General features: G+C 38.2%; 1 protein-coding gene across 1 annotated transcript; it reads left to right on the forward strand.

Moving 5' to 3' along the window:
- The first annotated feature begins 329 nt into the window (after nucleotides 1–329).
- LYAR (Ly1 antibody reactive) lies at nucleotides 330–7,469 on the forward strand. The gene is made up of 8 exons (XM_010015396.1): nucleotides 330–507; nucleotides 1,419–1,533; nucleotides 2,437–2,544; nucleotides 3,869–3,952; nucleotides 5,567–5,900; nucleotides 6,176–6,274; nucleotides 6,919–7,004; nucleotides 7,335–7,469. The coding sequence occupies exons 1-8, from the start codon at nucleotides 386–388 to the stop codon at nucleotides 7,467–7,469; spliced, it is 1,083 nt and encodes a 360-aa protein (XP_010013698.1). The 5' UTR covers nucleotides 330–385.
- The last annotated feature ends 5,983 nt before the right edge of the window (nucleotides 7,470–13,452 follow it).

Below are 13,452 nucleotides of genomic sequence, written 5' to 3' on the forward strand. Positions count from 1 at the left end.
CGCCCGCTAGCCCGCACCCGGCGGAGACGGGTGGGCTGCAGGGAGCGGGGCGGAAGGGCGGGATGGTCGCACCGGGAAGCGGAGGGGAGCCGTGAATTTGCGAAGCGTATCGGCATGGGGTGGTGGGGGAATAGGGGCCTACTTGTTTTCCCTTGTGCTCAGCTACCAGACAGAATGAGCTTTTCCCCTTAAACTTCTGCACATGCAAAGTCAAACAACTCAGGTTTTGTGCGGCCGGATGCACAGCTGCATTTATTTTCAGTCGTCCAAGTGCATCTTTTAAGCTGTAAACTGAGGGTCTTCTCTTTGTATTTCTAGGGCTGTGGTTGTGCGGGGAGGCAAAAGATCGTACCCGTTCCATAGAAGCTGCTGACCACTCGCCAGCATGGTCGTTTTTACATGCAATGCGTGTGGAGAGTCTGTGAAGAAAGCACAGGTTGAAAAACACGTGAACATCTGCAGGAACTGTCAGTGCCTTTCTTGCATGGATTGTGGCAAGGATTTCTGGTAGGTAGAGGATGGGAAATAGCCGTGCTCACACGGCAGTGCTTGTCACCAGTACAACATTTTCCTATGGTATATTAGAATTAAATTTGGCAATTTCTGAATAACCTATATTTGTGTTAAAAATTGTACACGTTTTTATATAGCTTCAAGCTTAGTCATCCAGGTTTGAACCACAAGGACAACTAAACCATGCAGTAAAGAGAAATTCAGTCTTTTACAGTTTCAAGTGACAGTGCTTTCAGCTTGTGAGCATCCACAACTGCTGCTTATTGTGTTAACTGCAGAGAGAGTGCGATTGGCAGTAACACTGCCACTTCTCAGAACTCAGAAGAGAGCAGTGCTACTGTCTGCTTTCTAAATATAAATACATGAATTTGCATAAGAAAATAATGTTGTCCTCAAATAATGATTGTATTTTGTAATACTTTACTGACAAAAAGATTAAGTTCTATGTTATTCATTGCTTTTGGGGGACACTTACACATTGGTCAGAACTACAGTACCACATTAGTATATCTATATTAAGGAATTAGGTTTTTGCAAGCATTTTCACCTGTTAGTCTAATGATAAACTGTGTCAATACGAGTAGTAAAACACAGATAAATGCATTAGTAGGCATGTACATGGCTGTTAGTGTTACATGTACAAATGTGCCTGTTAGAAAAAGCAGCAGTATACTGAGGACTCCTCTAGTTTTGCAAGTTGGAAATCTTTGCTGAAGGCTGTAGCATGGCAGAAGTGTCAGCAGTCTTACAAGCATATACTTTACTCATATAAGCATTGACAGTAGTAGGGTTTAAATAACAGGTGCTGTCATCTTTTACTTCAGTTTGTTGATCGTGTAAGTCTTGTGTAGTTCAAAGGACTGAAACATTTCAGTGAATTACAGTTAAAAATCTCCTGTGTTCAGGGGTGATGATTATAAGGAACATGTGAAGTGTGTAAGTGAAGACCAGAAATATGGTGGAAAAGATTTTGAAGCCAAAACTAACAAAGGAGATGCTAAACAACAGGAGTGGATTCAGGTAAGGTTTGTATTATATACAGATAAGATAAATAACTGTTGTTTATAATCGTTAAAGACGCAGCAGAGGCTATACGGGATCAAACCAAGGATCTGTTTTTCCCAGTATCCACAGTTTGCTTTGGCAGTTCCTTAGTAGGTCTATTGTTTATCCTGGTAAGAAATGCACCTTTTCTTTCTTCTGAATCTATCTGTTACTGGTTTGATAAGGCATATGAATAATACCATCCAAGTCAACAGATCAGTGCCATTGTTGAGACTGAACATTGTTTAAGTACACTGTTCAAAGGCAGTATGATGTGAATGCTACTACTTAATGAAAATTGTTAGCCTTCCTCAATAGGAAGTCCCTTCTACACAGAAAGGTGAGGGATTATTACAGAGCATCCTCTTTTGGTAGTCTTAACACATCCACACCACCTTTCAGAAAACAGATTTTCAGAAGTACAGGCAGGCTTTCCCATGTCCAGTGGCTGCATCTTTAAATAATTGGGAGCAGGGCCTTTTTCCCTTACAAGCAGCAGTGCTGTTCAAGTAACTGCCACAGGGCCATGGCCTGACCTCCTCTGTTCTCCTGTGCTGAGATGTGCTGTGGTATGGAATACCCCTTTGGCTATTTTGGGTCAAGTGTCCTCTCTCTGCTTCCTCTTGGCTTCTTGTGCCCCTCCTTTCTGGAAGATCATGAGAGACTGAAAAGTCCTTGATCAGGGTAAGCATTACTTAGCAACAGCTAAAACATTGGTATGTTATCAGCATTATTCTCAGACTAAAACCAAAACACAGCAGTGCACCAGCTACTAGAAAGAAAAATAACTGTTACGGCTGAAACCAGGACTCACACCTTGCATGTATCACTCGATCATTGTGTGGCTTTGCTGATTTAGTTCTGTTTTTCTTCATTCAGAAAATTCATGAAGTAATAAAGAAGCCAAACATAAGCCCTAAAGTGCGGAACATTCTGGAGCAAATGCGTGTCTTTGATAATATTCCAAGGAAAAAAGTAAAGTTTCAGGTATGTTTTAATAGCGATTTGTAGTAATCCATGCAGTGAGCATAAAAATAGACTTTCTTAGTGAGAGACACTCTTTTAGCAAAGGTGGGACAAATTGTTTGTTTGGACATTGGTAAATAGGTTGTGTAATAGTGGAGTTTCAAATAAGGCAGTGTTTGTAAAATACATCTCCTTGGTCAAAAGGACTCTCTGTGAGCCATTTTAATTCAGTAGTAAGCATGAGACTCATCATTCAAGTTTAATCTCCATACATCGGCTTGTTCTTTTTTTCTTTTGATAGCTTTTTTTTTATTATTTGCAATTTCTAATGAATGTTCAAGTTCTTAGACATACTCCTACAGGATTCTTATTTCTGTGCTTTTGTTTTTTTCCTGGTAAAGGCAAGACGCTTGAGTTTTCCTGTGGCTCAGTATTCTGACAGAATCCCCCACACTGCATGCTGCACTAAACTTTGCATCACAGCCAAAGCAAGTTCCAAATGTTTCATGTGGTATCAGTAAAGAATTACTGACAAGCCGGCCTTATTTCTGTATTTATTTATTTATTTATTTCCCTCTCTGTTCTGTGCCTCAGATTGTGAGGCTGAGAGAAGATCATGGTTGCTTCCAAAGCACTCGGATAGAACCTAGTAGAGCTGCAGTGAAATTGCTGCTAGCAAGCTGAAGGTTAGAATACTTTTCTACAAAATTAATGTTCTGAACAGGGAAAGTGGTATTGCCAGGAAGCCTCTTTTGTTTTGATAAGATGTTGCAGTGGAAGATCAAAAGTTTTTGCAGTTCATTGTTCCAATTTGCTAATGAAGCTTCTCTGGGATTTTCATTGCAATGCAAAAATAGGTACATTAGGTTTTACTTCCAATTCCACGTTCCTGAATGTTGATCAGTTGCTGATTGTGTGAGCATATTATAAGGAGAAATTTACTGCTTTGTTTTTATTTTCAGCACTGCAATAGCCCCAGTCAACAACTCTAAGATGTTTGCATTGCGATATTTGCTTAAATTTACTTCTCAGTAATAAACTAAGGTGTCCGTTTAGGAGCATGACCATCTGTCCAAATACACAAATAAGTAAGATTAGATCCTGATGTTTTAGCTCATGGAAAGAGTCAGAAGGTTTGGCAGGCCATAAACACAACCAGCTGTATTCAAAAGCTTGAGGACTGCTATGTATTTAACTCTTCTGGATTACTATTAGTGAGGCAATTGAGAGGCATGGTATATAGCCTTATAACAAGACACAGACATTATGATGTTTAAGAGCTTCATAAAGCAAATGTATCAGAGATGCACCTTTTCCATTGTTGTTGGTTTTTTTTCTGACACAGAATTGGATGAAGAACAGTTTGAGAATTAATGACAGCACTTTGCAAGACCAGGTGTGGGATATTTTCTCTGAAGCAACCAGAAATGTAAGTTAAGTACAACAGGAATGCAGACAAAAATGCTGGAAGGAAACCCTTTCAGGCTTCTTTTGTAGATGTTAGCATAAATACTGTTTCCCATTGTTACAATGGGTTATGTTATAATGTTGTATTTCTAGGCTAATTTCCTTGCTAGTTTGTGGAACATATTGTTGCTGAAGTAGTTGTGTGTACTGAGCAGGTTGTGATTAAAAACTTTGACACAGTGACATGATTGTGACATAATCAAAAGGCTAACAACTTTACACTAGAGGTACATAAGGAAAGGGGAAAACACTATCTTTGGTTCCACTTTTACCACACACTAAAAAGGAAAACAACAGCTTTTGAGAACTTCATTGGCCTCAAATTTATGTGCATTGGAGTGGGAAATTAACAGCATCTAGTCTACCTATTTTAGTGGTGGAGAGAGATGAGAGATGTCCAGATGATAGATTCACATTGTTCTTTTTTCTCAGTGCCTAATTCTTTGCTGTTTCAGTATTAGCATATTTTGGTGTTATTATTATTAGCTATTACTGCTACTGGAAAGCTGTTACAGAAGCTTACTTCTCAGTTGGTGTAAAGATGCTGTCCTCCTCCCAGCTTCTGAGGAAGAACACAGGCATAGCTGTGACATTAATCCATTGTTGACCATGCCCCATATTCCTGATGATTCCAATTAAATCTATTCATAGTTTTTTTGAAGAATCCAAATATAAGAGCCAGGAAGGAAAGAAATACTTTTTTTTTTGTTGTTTTTTAAAGGATATGAACATAACGGAAACTCTGGGCACTGAATTTCAAGTACACTGTGTTGCTGGAACATGTATGCTGAATCAATAGAATTTCACTAAAGTCATAAGCAGCTCCCTCTAGATTTAAACTGATTTTTAAAAAATATCTCTATTATTTGTAATATATACCTTAAAGTGTATGTACTCAAAGAAAATTCTTAAGTGGAATTCAAATTGAATTGAAATTACTCTTTACAAAAACATGTTGGTTGCTTTTGTAAACATGCATTCTCTTTCTAAACAGCTACATTAATATTTCAGTAAATGTATTTCACTTGTAATTATTAAAGCTTTATTTAAATATAAAAATGTTGATTAATATATTAATTCTTCTACAAGAACAGGACCCCTAAAAGAAACCCCAATATGTTAAGGTGAGAAAAATACAATTAAAACAACCATCAGTACCTTTGTTGACATCATGCAGTAATAGTTCATTGTCCCAACCAAAACCCAAGACAGGGAATTGGATGACAAACCTCAGATTGTTACTCAAGGGCAATGTATTTGGGAATAGGTTCTGTATCTTGCTGTAACAGACCATGATTTTGTCTGCATTAAAAAAATCCCAAACTCATGGGCAGTTATTTCAAATAGAAATTATATATGTTGTAAGTTAACATTTCTGTGACGTTAAGGTAATTAGCATTTAGGTTAAGTTAAAAGAATCAGCCACACTATTTAGTGCTGTTCCTCAGGTCACTGGTGTCACTGCTTTTAAGTGTGACTGTTTAACTGATTTCAGAATGTTCTTCATGAATCATGTAGTAAAGTTGCTATGTCAAAAAGGCATGTAAAATTGTAATAATCTGTCTTTCAACAAAAGATTTCAAGCGAAAAGGAACAAGCCAAACCACAGCAGAAGGAAGAGGTTCATTCTGCAGAAACTGGGGAACAAGCAACAGCAGAAGAAAACGGAATTACAGATGGTAAAACTGAGAGGAAAAAGAATAAGAGAGAACGGAAAGAAGAGAGACAAAAGAACAAAAAGAAGGAGAAAAAAGACTTGAAATTAGAAAACCAGTCAGAAGTAAAAAAGAGTAAAAAGTCCAAAAAAGAGGAGAGCTTGGCGAATGAATTTGAAATAAACAGAAATGGCCAGCAGCGTGCAGTAGAAAAGGAAACAAACATAAAGAAACGCAAACATAAACATGCAGAAGGTATCCATCCTACACTTTACATTCTTGCTTGTTTTCAACATGTTTTTTCTTTATGCCCTAAAGCTCAGTAATTTACCTGAGTAGAATTTTTTAAATAGTAAGTTACATGTATGAATCAGATTATTTTTTTAACAGTGTGGTTGCACAGTCCTTTATAAAATCTGAACCTCTTAGCAAATATGAACTCATGTTGCAAGAACAGAAACTTTGTCACATCAGAACTTCTCTTGTAGTTGCATAAATTTTTGTGTATGTTTATCTAATTTCATCTCTAGAAGAACCTCATATCACAACAAAGAGAGTGAAAACTGAAGATGTTTCAGAAGACATAGAAACAGAAAACACCAATGGCAATGAAGAAAACGTGGGAACAGGTAAACATTCTTAAAGGGGGAGTTTAGATAGTTACAAAGCTATTCTGCAAAAGCACATTAGCCAACATAGAGGAAAAAAGCTAACAGCTCTCTTGTAGCTCTTTGCATCTCTTACATCCCCGATTTTTGCTCAGTGAATCATAAATTGGATTTTAGCTATGTTGGACCTTAGTTGATTCTTGAAAAAACCTATTTATGCTTGTCCTCCAACAGACTGTTACTGTTGGGGAATGAATGCCTGTACTTGAACATACAGATTGTTTATTTGGAAACATGACCTCTCAAGTGGGTACCATGTGGGATTGACTACCTGTGCTCTAAGGGTAAAGAAATGGGATCTTCTCAACTGTCCCTGTGTTACGTAAAAGTTGTTGCTTAGTATCTAAAGCACAGAAGTAAAACAGCCCTGACCCCAGCCTTTGAAGTAGTGTGTTGGTCCTTTATGTCTGTCCTCTTAGAATCTTCAGAAAGAGCCTACATGACTTTATACTTAGGCATCCTGCTGCTGTAGGGTCAGTAAGATACCAACTGTTGTGGTAGATTAACTCATTCCAAAATTAGGTGATTGAAGGCTGGTTCTTATGAGAGAAGACCTGTAAATACCTAATTTTACTGATGACGATGTACACCTTGTTATTTTCTAGGTAAATTCAACTGGAAGGGAACTATCAAAGCTGTTCTCAAACAGGCTCCAGACAATGAAATTTCAATTAAGAAACTAAGAAAAAAGGTACTGTGCAATATGGCTTTTCTAATGTCCTTTGGTCTTGTGAATTGCTTTCTGTAATGTTCATAAAGTTGTTCATAAATGTAAAGTTCATAAACTCCTGCCCCATATAAGCAAAAAAAGCGTGACATTATTTAACAATTGGCAGAGTATCAACTGAGGGGCATGTTCTTTATTGCTTACTAGACTACAGGAGAAATTCAGTGCTAATTCTGCAAAGGAATACTAGCATAATAGATTCTCTGATACTTTCAATAGTGTAATGTAAATGTATTACTGCTGAAAGTGGAATCATCTTTACTAACTCAGAACCATTCCTCTGTCTTTATGCAGGTTATAGCTCAGTATTACGCCGTAGCTGGTGAACATCACAAATCAGAAGAGGATATTCTAGTCATATTTAATAAGAAAGTGAATAACAATCCCAAGTTTAAAGTTTTAAAGGACAAAGTTAAACTCCTGAAATAAGAGTTTGCATACTTTTCATAACCTTTGCATTTTAATCAAACTGAGACACATTCTTCTATCAGCTGCACAAATATCTTGCACTGGTCTCAAATTGTTTATGTGAGAGCAGAATTTAACTTTAAGACTGGATTCCTCCTCTTTTTCTAGATTTACCACAGAACATTTTCAGATCTTTTATTTTTTAGTTTTATGGAAAATGTATATTTTTTGGTACAAGTTTTAAAAGACATTGAATATAATTGCTGCCTGTTCTATAAAAATTATTCTAGCGGATATAATTTATAGGCAAGAATGTTTATCAAGACCTGTGTTGTGTGACTTTTTGCAGAAACTATTGAAAGAGCAAAGAGGATTTTCATATTCAAAGCCCCACTGTGGAATAAATGTTTTGTTATGCTAAAATTCTATGACTGATATCCCCCTTTAGTAGAGGGCTTTAATAACCTGTTAATTCTGTGTTGTAACATGCGTAATAAAGGTGTCTTTCAAGTTTGTGCATGTAATATTGCACAGTCAGTGAAAATCTAAAGATTGAGTTGCATATATACGCACCGTTACTGAATGTCTTAGTGATGCAACTGACTTCAATGCAAGTGCTCACTTGGGTTAAATGGATGAAATAAATTACTTTAAAACACCACCAATATTCAGTATAATAGATCTTGCCACCTTATGATTGTATAATAAACCCACAAATGACACAGATTTAAAGAGGCTGTTACGTTGCTGTCACCAGAATAGACAGGTCAGAAATCCTTCATGTATGTAAGAGACAAGATTGCCCAGGGAAAGCTCCTTGAAGTTTACAGGGGTTTAATCAAACGCAAATACTTCAGATAGATAGGAAGTTTTCTACCGTGAAGTAATCTGTTAAAAACAGTGGTAGAAAGCCAGGGAAAAATTCTTGCAGTAGATAGTATGGTGTTTTGGAAAAGTGCACAGTGATTTCCAGCAGATACACTTTTACAGAACTCCATAATGAAAATACCTGAATTTATAGGAATACTGAATATATTAAGAATAGATGAAGAAATTAACTGTCTGTTACACTGGGTCCAGTTTTTCTGAATACATATTTGCTTATTATAAAAGTTGCAATAAAATGCCTAATACATTTAAGATCCCTTCAATAAGTGCTTGTTGTTAATTCATGAAAATGGCTTTGGAGAGTGTCGTGGTTTAAGCCCAGCCGGTAACTCGGAACCACAGAGCCGCTCGCTCGCTTCCCCACTTCTTCCTCCCCCTGCTCCCAGAGGGATGGGGAGGAGAATCGAAGGAATGTAACTCCCATGATTTGAGACAAGAGCAGTCCAGTAACTAAGGTATAATACAAACCACTACTGCTACCAATAATAATGATAAGAGGAATAACAAAGGGAGAGGACACAACCGCTCACCACCCGCCGACTGATACCCAGCCCGACCCGAGCAGCGATCTGGGCCTTCTGGGTAACTCCCCCCAGTTTCTATACTGGGCATGACGTGCTGTGGTATGGAATACCCCTTTGGCCAGTTTGGGTCAGGTGTCCTATCTCTGCTTCCTCCTGGCTTCCCCTCCTCCCTGGCAGAGCATGAGACTGAGAAAGTCCTTGGTCAGAGTAAACATTACTGAGCAACAACTAAAACCATCAGTGTTATCAGCGTTGTTCCCAGGCTGACAGTCAAAACCACAGCACTGCACCAGCTACTAAGAAGGAGAAAAAATGACTGCTGTAGCTGAACCCAGGACAGAGAGAAACAGAATAAAATTTATTTACAGACATGGAAAAACTTCGAGAAGTTTTGAATGAACACATTTCAAAAGCTTAGATTTCTTTGGTTTTAATGTAGGAAAGGACATAGAACAAGTCTTTGTCAGTGAAATTTAAATCAATTCAGTGCTGTTAATCTTCTCACTGTATTTATTTTACAACTAATACTGTTAAATTACGATCCTAAATAGTTTTGCTACTGTAATTGTTACAGGTTTTCTTTCTTTTTGTTTGTTTTTTTAGTTAGAACTAATTCAAATTACACCATTCTTTTATGCTTCTCATCTTCCATAGCGGTTGATCACAGCACATGTTTAACACGTCTAGAAACATGCACTGAACCTTTGCTGATGATACTGGTTCTTGTGATGACAGCAGCAATTACAGGTGCACTTGGCAGCTGCTGCCATTGTGGCAGCTAATTCTGTGCCATGCCTTCGTTCTCTTCTCCCTTACCCTCAACCTAGGATCTTGCCTCCTTCTATCCAACACTTCAAAGCACCAGTCCCATGTCCACAGGCCGGGGCTGTCTTCCTGCTCCATGCCACCTCTCCCATCAGCCAGCTGGCTCCAGCCACCCCATGAGCTGTGCAGTAGCACTGCTGGCCATGCTGCTGTGTGGAGCTGCCTGCATCACCTGCGTGTTCTTTTAATAAATATTTTCTTGCCATGCTCATGAACTGATCAGCTGCATCTTTTTTCCTTTTTCAGACAGGTAAGGGCAGATCGGATTGTTCATGCCATGCACTAAATATTCACAGCAAATTCTTACTTTGGAGTGTTGCAAGTTTTCTTTTACAGCTTGGGAGAATGACAGTTTCTTATGCAAAGCACCATCAGTTTCTAATCTCCAGACAAAGCTGATCTCTATCAGATGGAAACAAAAGTCTAAAAGAACCTCTGAAGTTGTGCAGCAGTTCTCTATTCAGCCTGACAGATAACCAGATACTTGGTTCCTGTCACTGCAGTGTTCTGGTGGCTGATGCTCAGGGTTTACTTTCAGCAATCACTGAGTGAAGTGAAGCAGCAGACTAATGTTCAGAAACACCACACATCAGTTTAAAGCTGAAAATAAGGAATATTGATCAACAATACACAGATGAGCTATCTGAGTAGGATTTGACCGTGGCATTTTTTCCTGCAGTAGCTGTTGTGATTCTTAATGGTTCAGATGCCAAACTTCCCCTGTCCATTGCCATGGGTGTGCTCGTAGTGCCTATGTGGGGTAGTAAACGTGACTTCTGCATCATATTCTTTCCCATTCTGTATAATAGGCAGAGCAGCACCAGCCAAATGGTTTGGCAGACATGCATGAAATTAATGCCTCTATTGATGGTCACTAGTGGGAGTCTACTGTGCCTAAGTCCTGTTACAGTAGCATTACCTCATTATATATCATTACAATGGTATTACGTTTTCCTAGTTAGTCTGTTGGCAACAAGAATGGGTGGGGGAGGGGAAGCAATGTGCTCTGTAGGTATGTTTATCTTGCTGAATGTTCCTGGAAGCACTGTTGTATGGTAAATGTATCTGTATCTCCAATTATAGATGACTTAAGGTGTTACTGAAGTCCATGCATAGGCACATTATTGGCATGCAGCTCTCCAGTAAAAAGGAAAAAAAAATACCTCTGTGTCTTTTCATTAGACAATAGATTCCTTGGAGGACTGAAATTGGCTTTTCAACTTACACCATATTTGACCTTTAATTTATTCCTTGCAATAATGATGTCTCGATACGATTGAAGCTACCCCGTTCTTTAAGACTACCAATTTAGTGGTAGTTGTTTCAGAGGGAGGCATAATCCCTTGCTGACCATTCAGAATATTTCATGGAGACAGAAAAACAGTAAGGCCTGATTTCTATTGGTGATTAATGAGCAAATTTACCAGGAGTTTTTTAAATCCCATGGATCTGTTGCAGTGAGGTTATGTACCTTCGAGGCTCTTGTGGTTTTAAGTGGGGGAAGGATGTACATCCTTAAGATTTACCAAATGCAAGAGGGCAACAGCACCAATTTACCCAATTGCATTCAGAGAGCATGTAATGTTTAAAAATAAGTATTCCAGGCAGTGTAAGAGAACAGCAAGGCACAACCCACAGCAGTGATGTGAAAACTTGCCAAGCACCTGCAGCTTAATTAATGTGCTCATTAAGTATTATTATCTGATCCCAGCTTCTAAGTCAGATGATTAATTTGATGGAACAGCTCTTAAGTCCTCATTTGAGTGACTTTGAGGCCTCTCATCTTTGAGGACAAATGATAGGACTGACATCCCTCTGCATATTCATGCTTTTGAAGAAGGAAGATCTAGCTCACAGTAATTGCAGTGGTTCTGAGTGTTGTGAGTGTGCTGACTGCCAAAATCATGTGGATTTTTTTTACTATTATTATTGTTTTATTTTCCACCAATTGTATGCTTAGTAGTTATTGTTAATGTCAACTGTCACACTGAACTTAGGAGAAACCACCAGATAACAGGCACATAGCATTACAAAACGTTCCAGAAGATGTTTGGTTTACTGATTTTCTAAACAGCATAATGGATCTCCGTAATAAAATACACCTTTTTGTTCAAGTTTCCTTTCTAAAATAGTGTCCTAGAAACTGAGTGTCTTGGGCTCAGTGCAGGGAAGGAAGAAGTAAATTAGAAAACTGTTTAAAGCTAGTGGCTTTCTTTAGAAGTATGGCACAAACATTTAAGCAGGGAGCTTAATCACTGAAAGAAAAAAACTTCAAAGGAAGGTACCTATTGCTTGGGCTCAGACCTCCACTGTGCCAGTGCATTAGTGTAGTTCATTCTTTCTCCCATCGAAAACTGATCCTCCCACCTGGTGCTATAATCCGATTGCAACAGTACAATGTAGTCAGCCTCCGACAGGAGCAGTAGCTTAGGGCTGGTGACCACAGGATACAGACACCCAATACATGATTTCATTCAGAAACTTTTAAAGCTTACCCTTCTTAAGGAAATAAGAGAACAAATATTAAACTTTTTGTGTGAGATAAGTAAAAAAGGCATATTGTTCTATACATTGAGCTGTATTCACAGGTTACAAGCTGTATCAGGCAGTATATACAACATTGACCCCTTTCTTCTCCCAATTTAGCCTTTAAGAAAAAAACAAGAATAAGTCCTCTAAGTTTCTTTTCTGCTCTGCCAGCCAAGAACAGCAGCATATTATGTTTCCCATTGTACTTTCATGGAAAGTGTTACTTTATATTGAATTCTAAACTTCACCTGGACTAGAGGAAGTTTTAGTAGTAACTTTTCTTTGCACTTGTTAAAGTACAATTCCTTTTGCACCTGTAACCTACTGCTTTTCTTTGCACTCGTTGCAATAGAATTCATTTTGCATCTGAATCCTCATGCTTTTATGCTCTCACAGGGTAAGGGCAGAAAGACTTCAAGCTTTTTGCTTTGATTGGACTTTTTTTCTGCGAGACTGCAGATCATATAGCTTAGTCCTTTCTCAAACACATCTTCATCTGATTTTTCATTTATCCTTTAATAATTTATTCTGGAATATTTAGAATTGTCCAGTCTTCGGAGACTGTGACAGAGACTGCGTTTTACCCTTCTCGTTAGATCTTCTGTGTAGAAACTGCCCTTGCTACTCAACTCTGAGTTACAACAGAAGCAAAATAACTGACTTCCTACACAAGTAGTTTTATAGTTCCTGAAATTACTTGAAAGTAACAGAAAAACAGAAATTGTGTTTCTGTATGCCTACCCATCGAACTACTATTTCCAAACTTCTAGGTGGAATGCATTACTACTAAATTACTATCAAAATCCTAATTGAGGTCTAATTACAGTCAAGCTCAACTCTCACACAAATTTGTTTTATTAGCAAAAAAGGTCCTTTGAACATTGCAAGATCTTCCTCTCAGGCAGCATGAATCCATCTGAGAGTATTTAAGTCACTGCATCTCACTTAGGTGACAAACTGAATGAAAAATAACACCAGAATTCCACCTGCATTGCAGATGACTCAAAACACGTGATTTTTTACTACTTCGTTCTGCTCTTTGCAGTAGCCATGTAATGAACTCTTGTGAACCAGCTATTAATGCATGAATACAAAGCATGCAGTGTGCTTTTATACATTCGATTTTTTGCCCTTCTGCTGTCTTTCAGCTCCTGATGATGAGAAGGAATTCAAGGAGGGATACACAGCTATTGACGCTGTCATACATGACAAAGGCTGAGGGTTTTCATGGGCTGGAC

Source organism: Nestor notabilis, unplaced genomic scaffold (assembly GCF_000696875.1).
Source record: "Nestor notabilis isolate BGI_N333 unplaced genomic scaffold, ASM69687v1 scaffold3495, whole genome shotgun sequence".
Classification (NCBI taxonomy): domain Eukaryota; kingdom Metazoa; phylum Chordata; class Aves; order Psittaciformes; family Psittacidae; genus Nestor; species Nestor notabilis.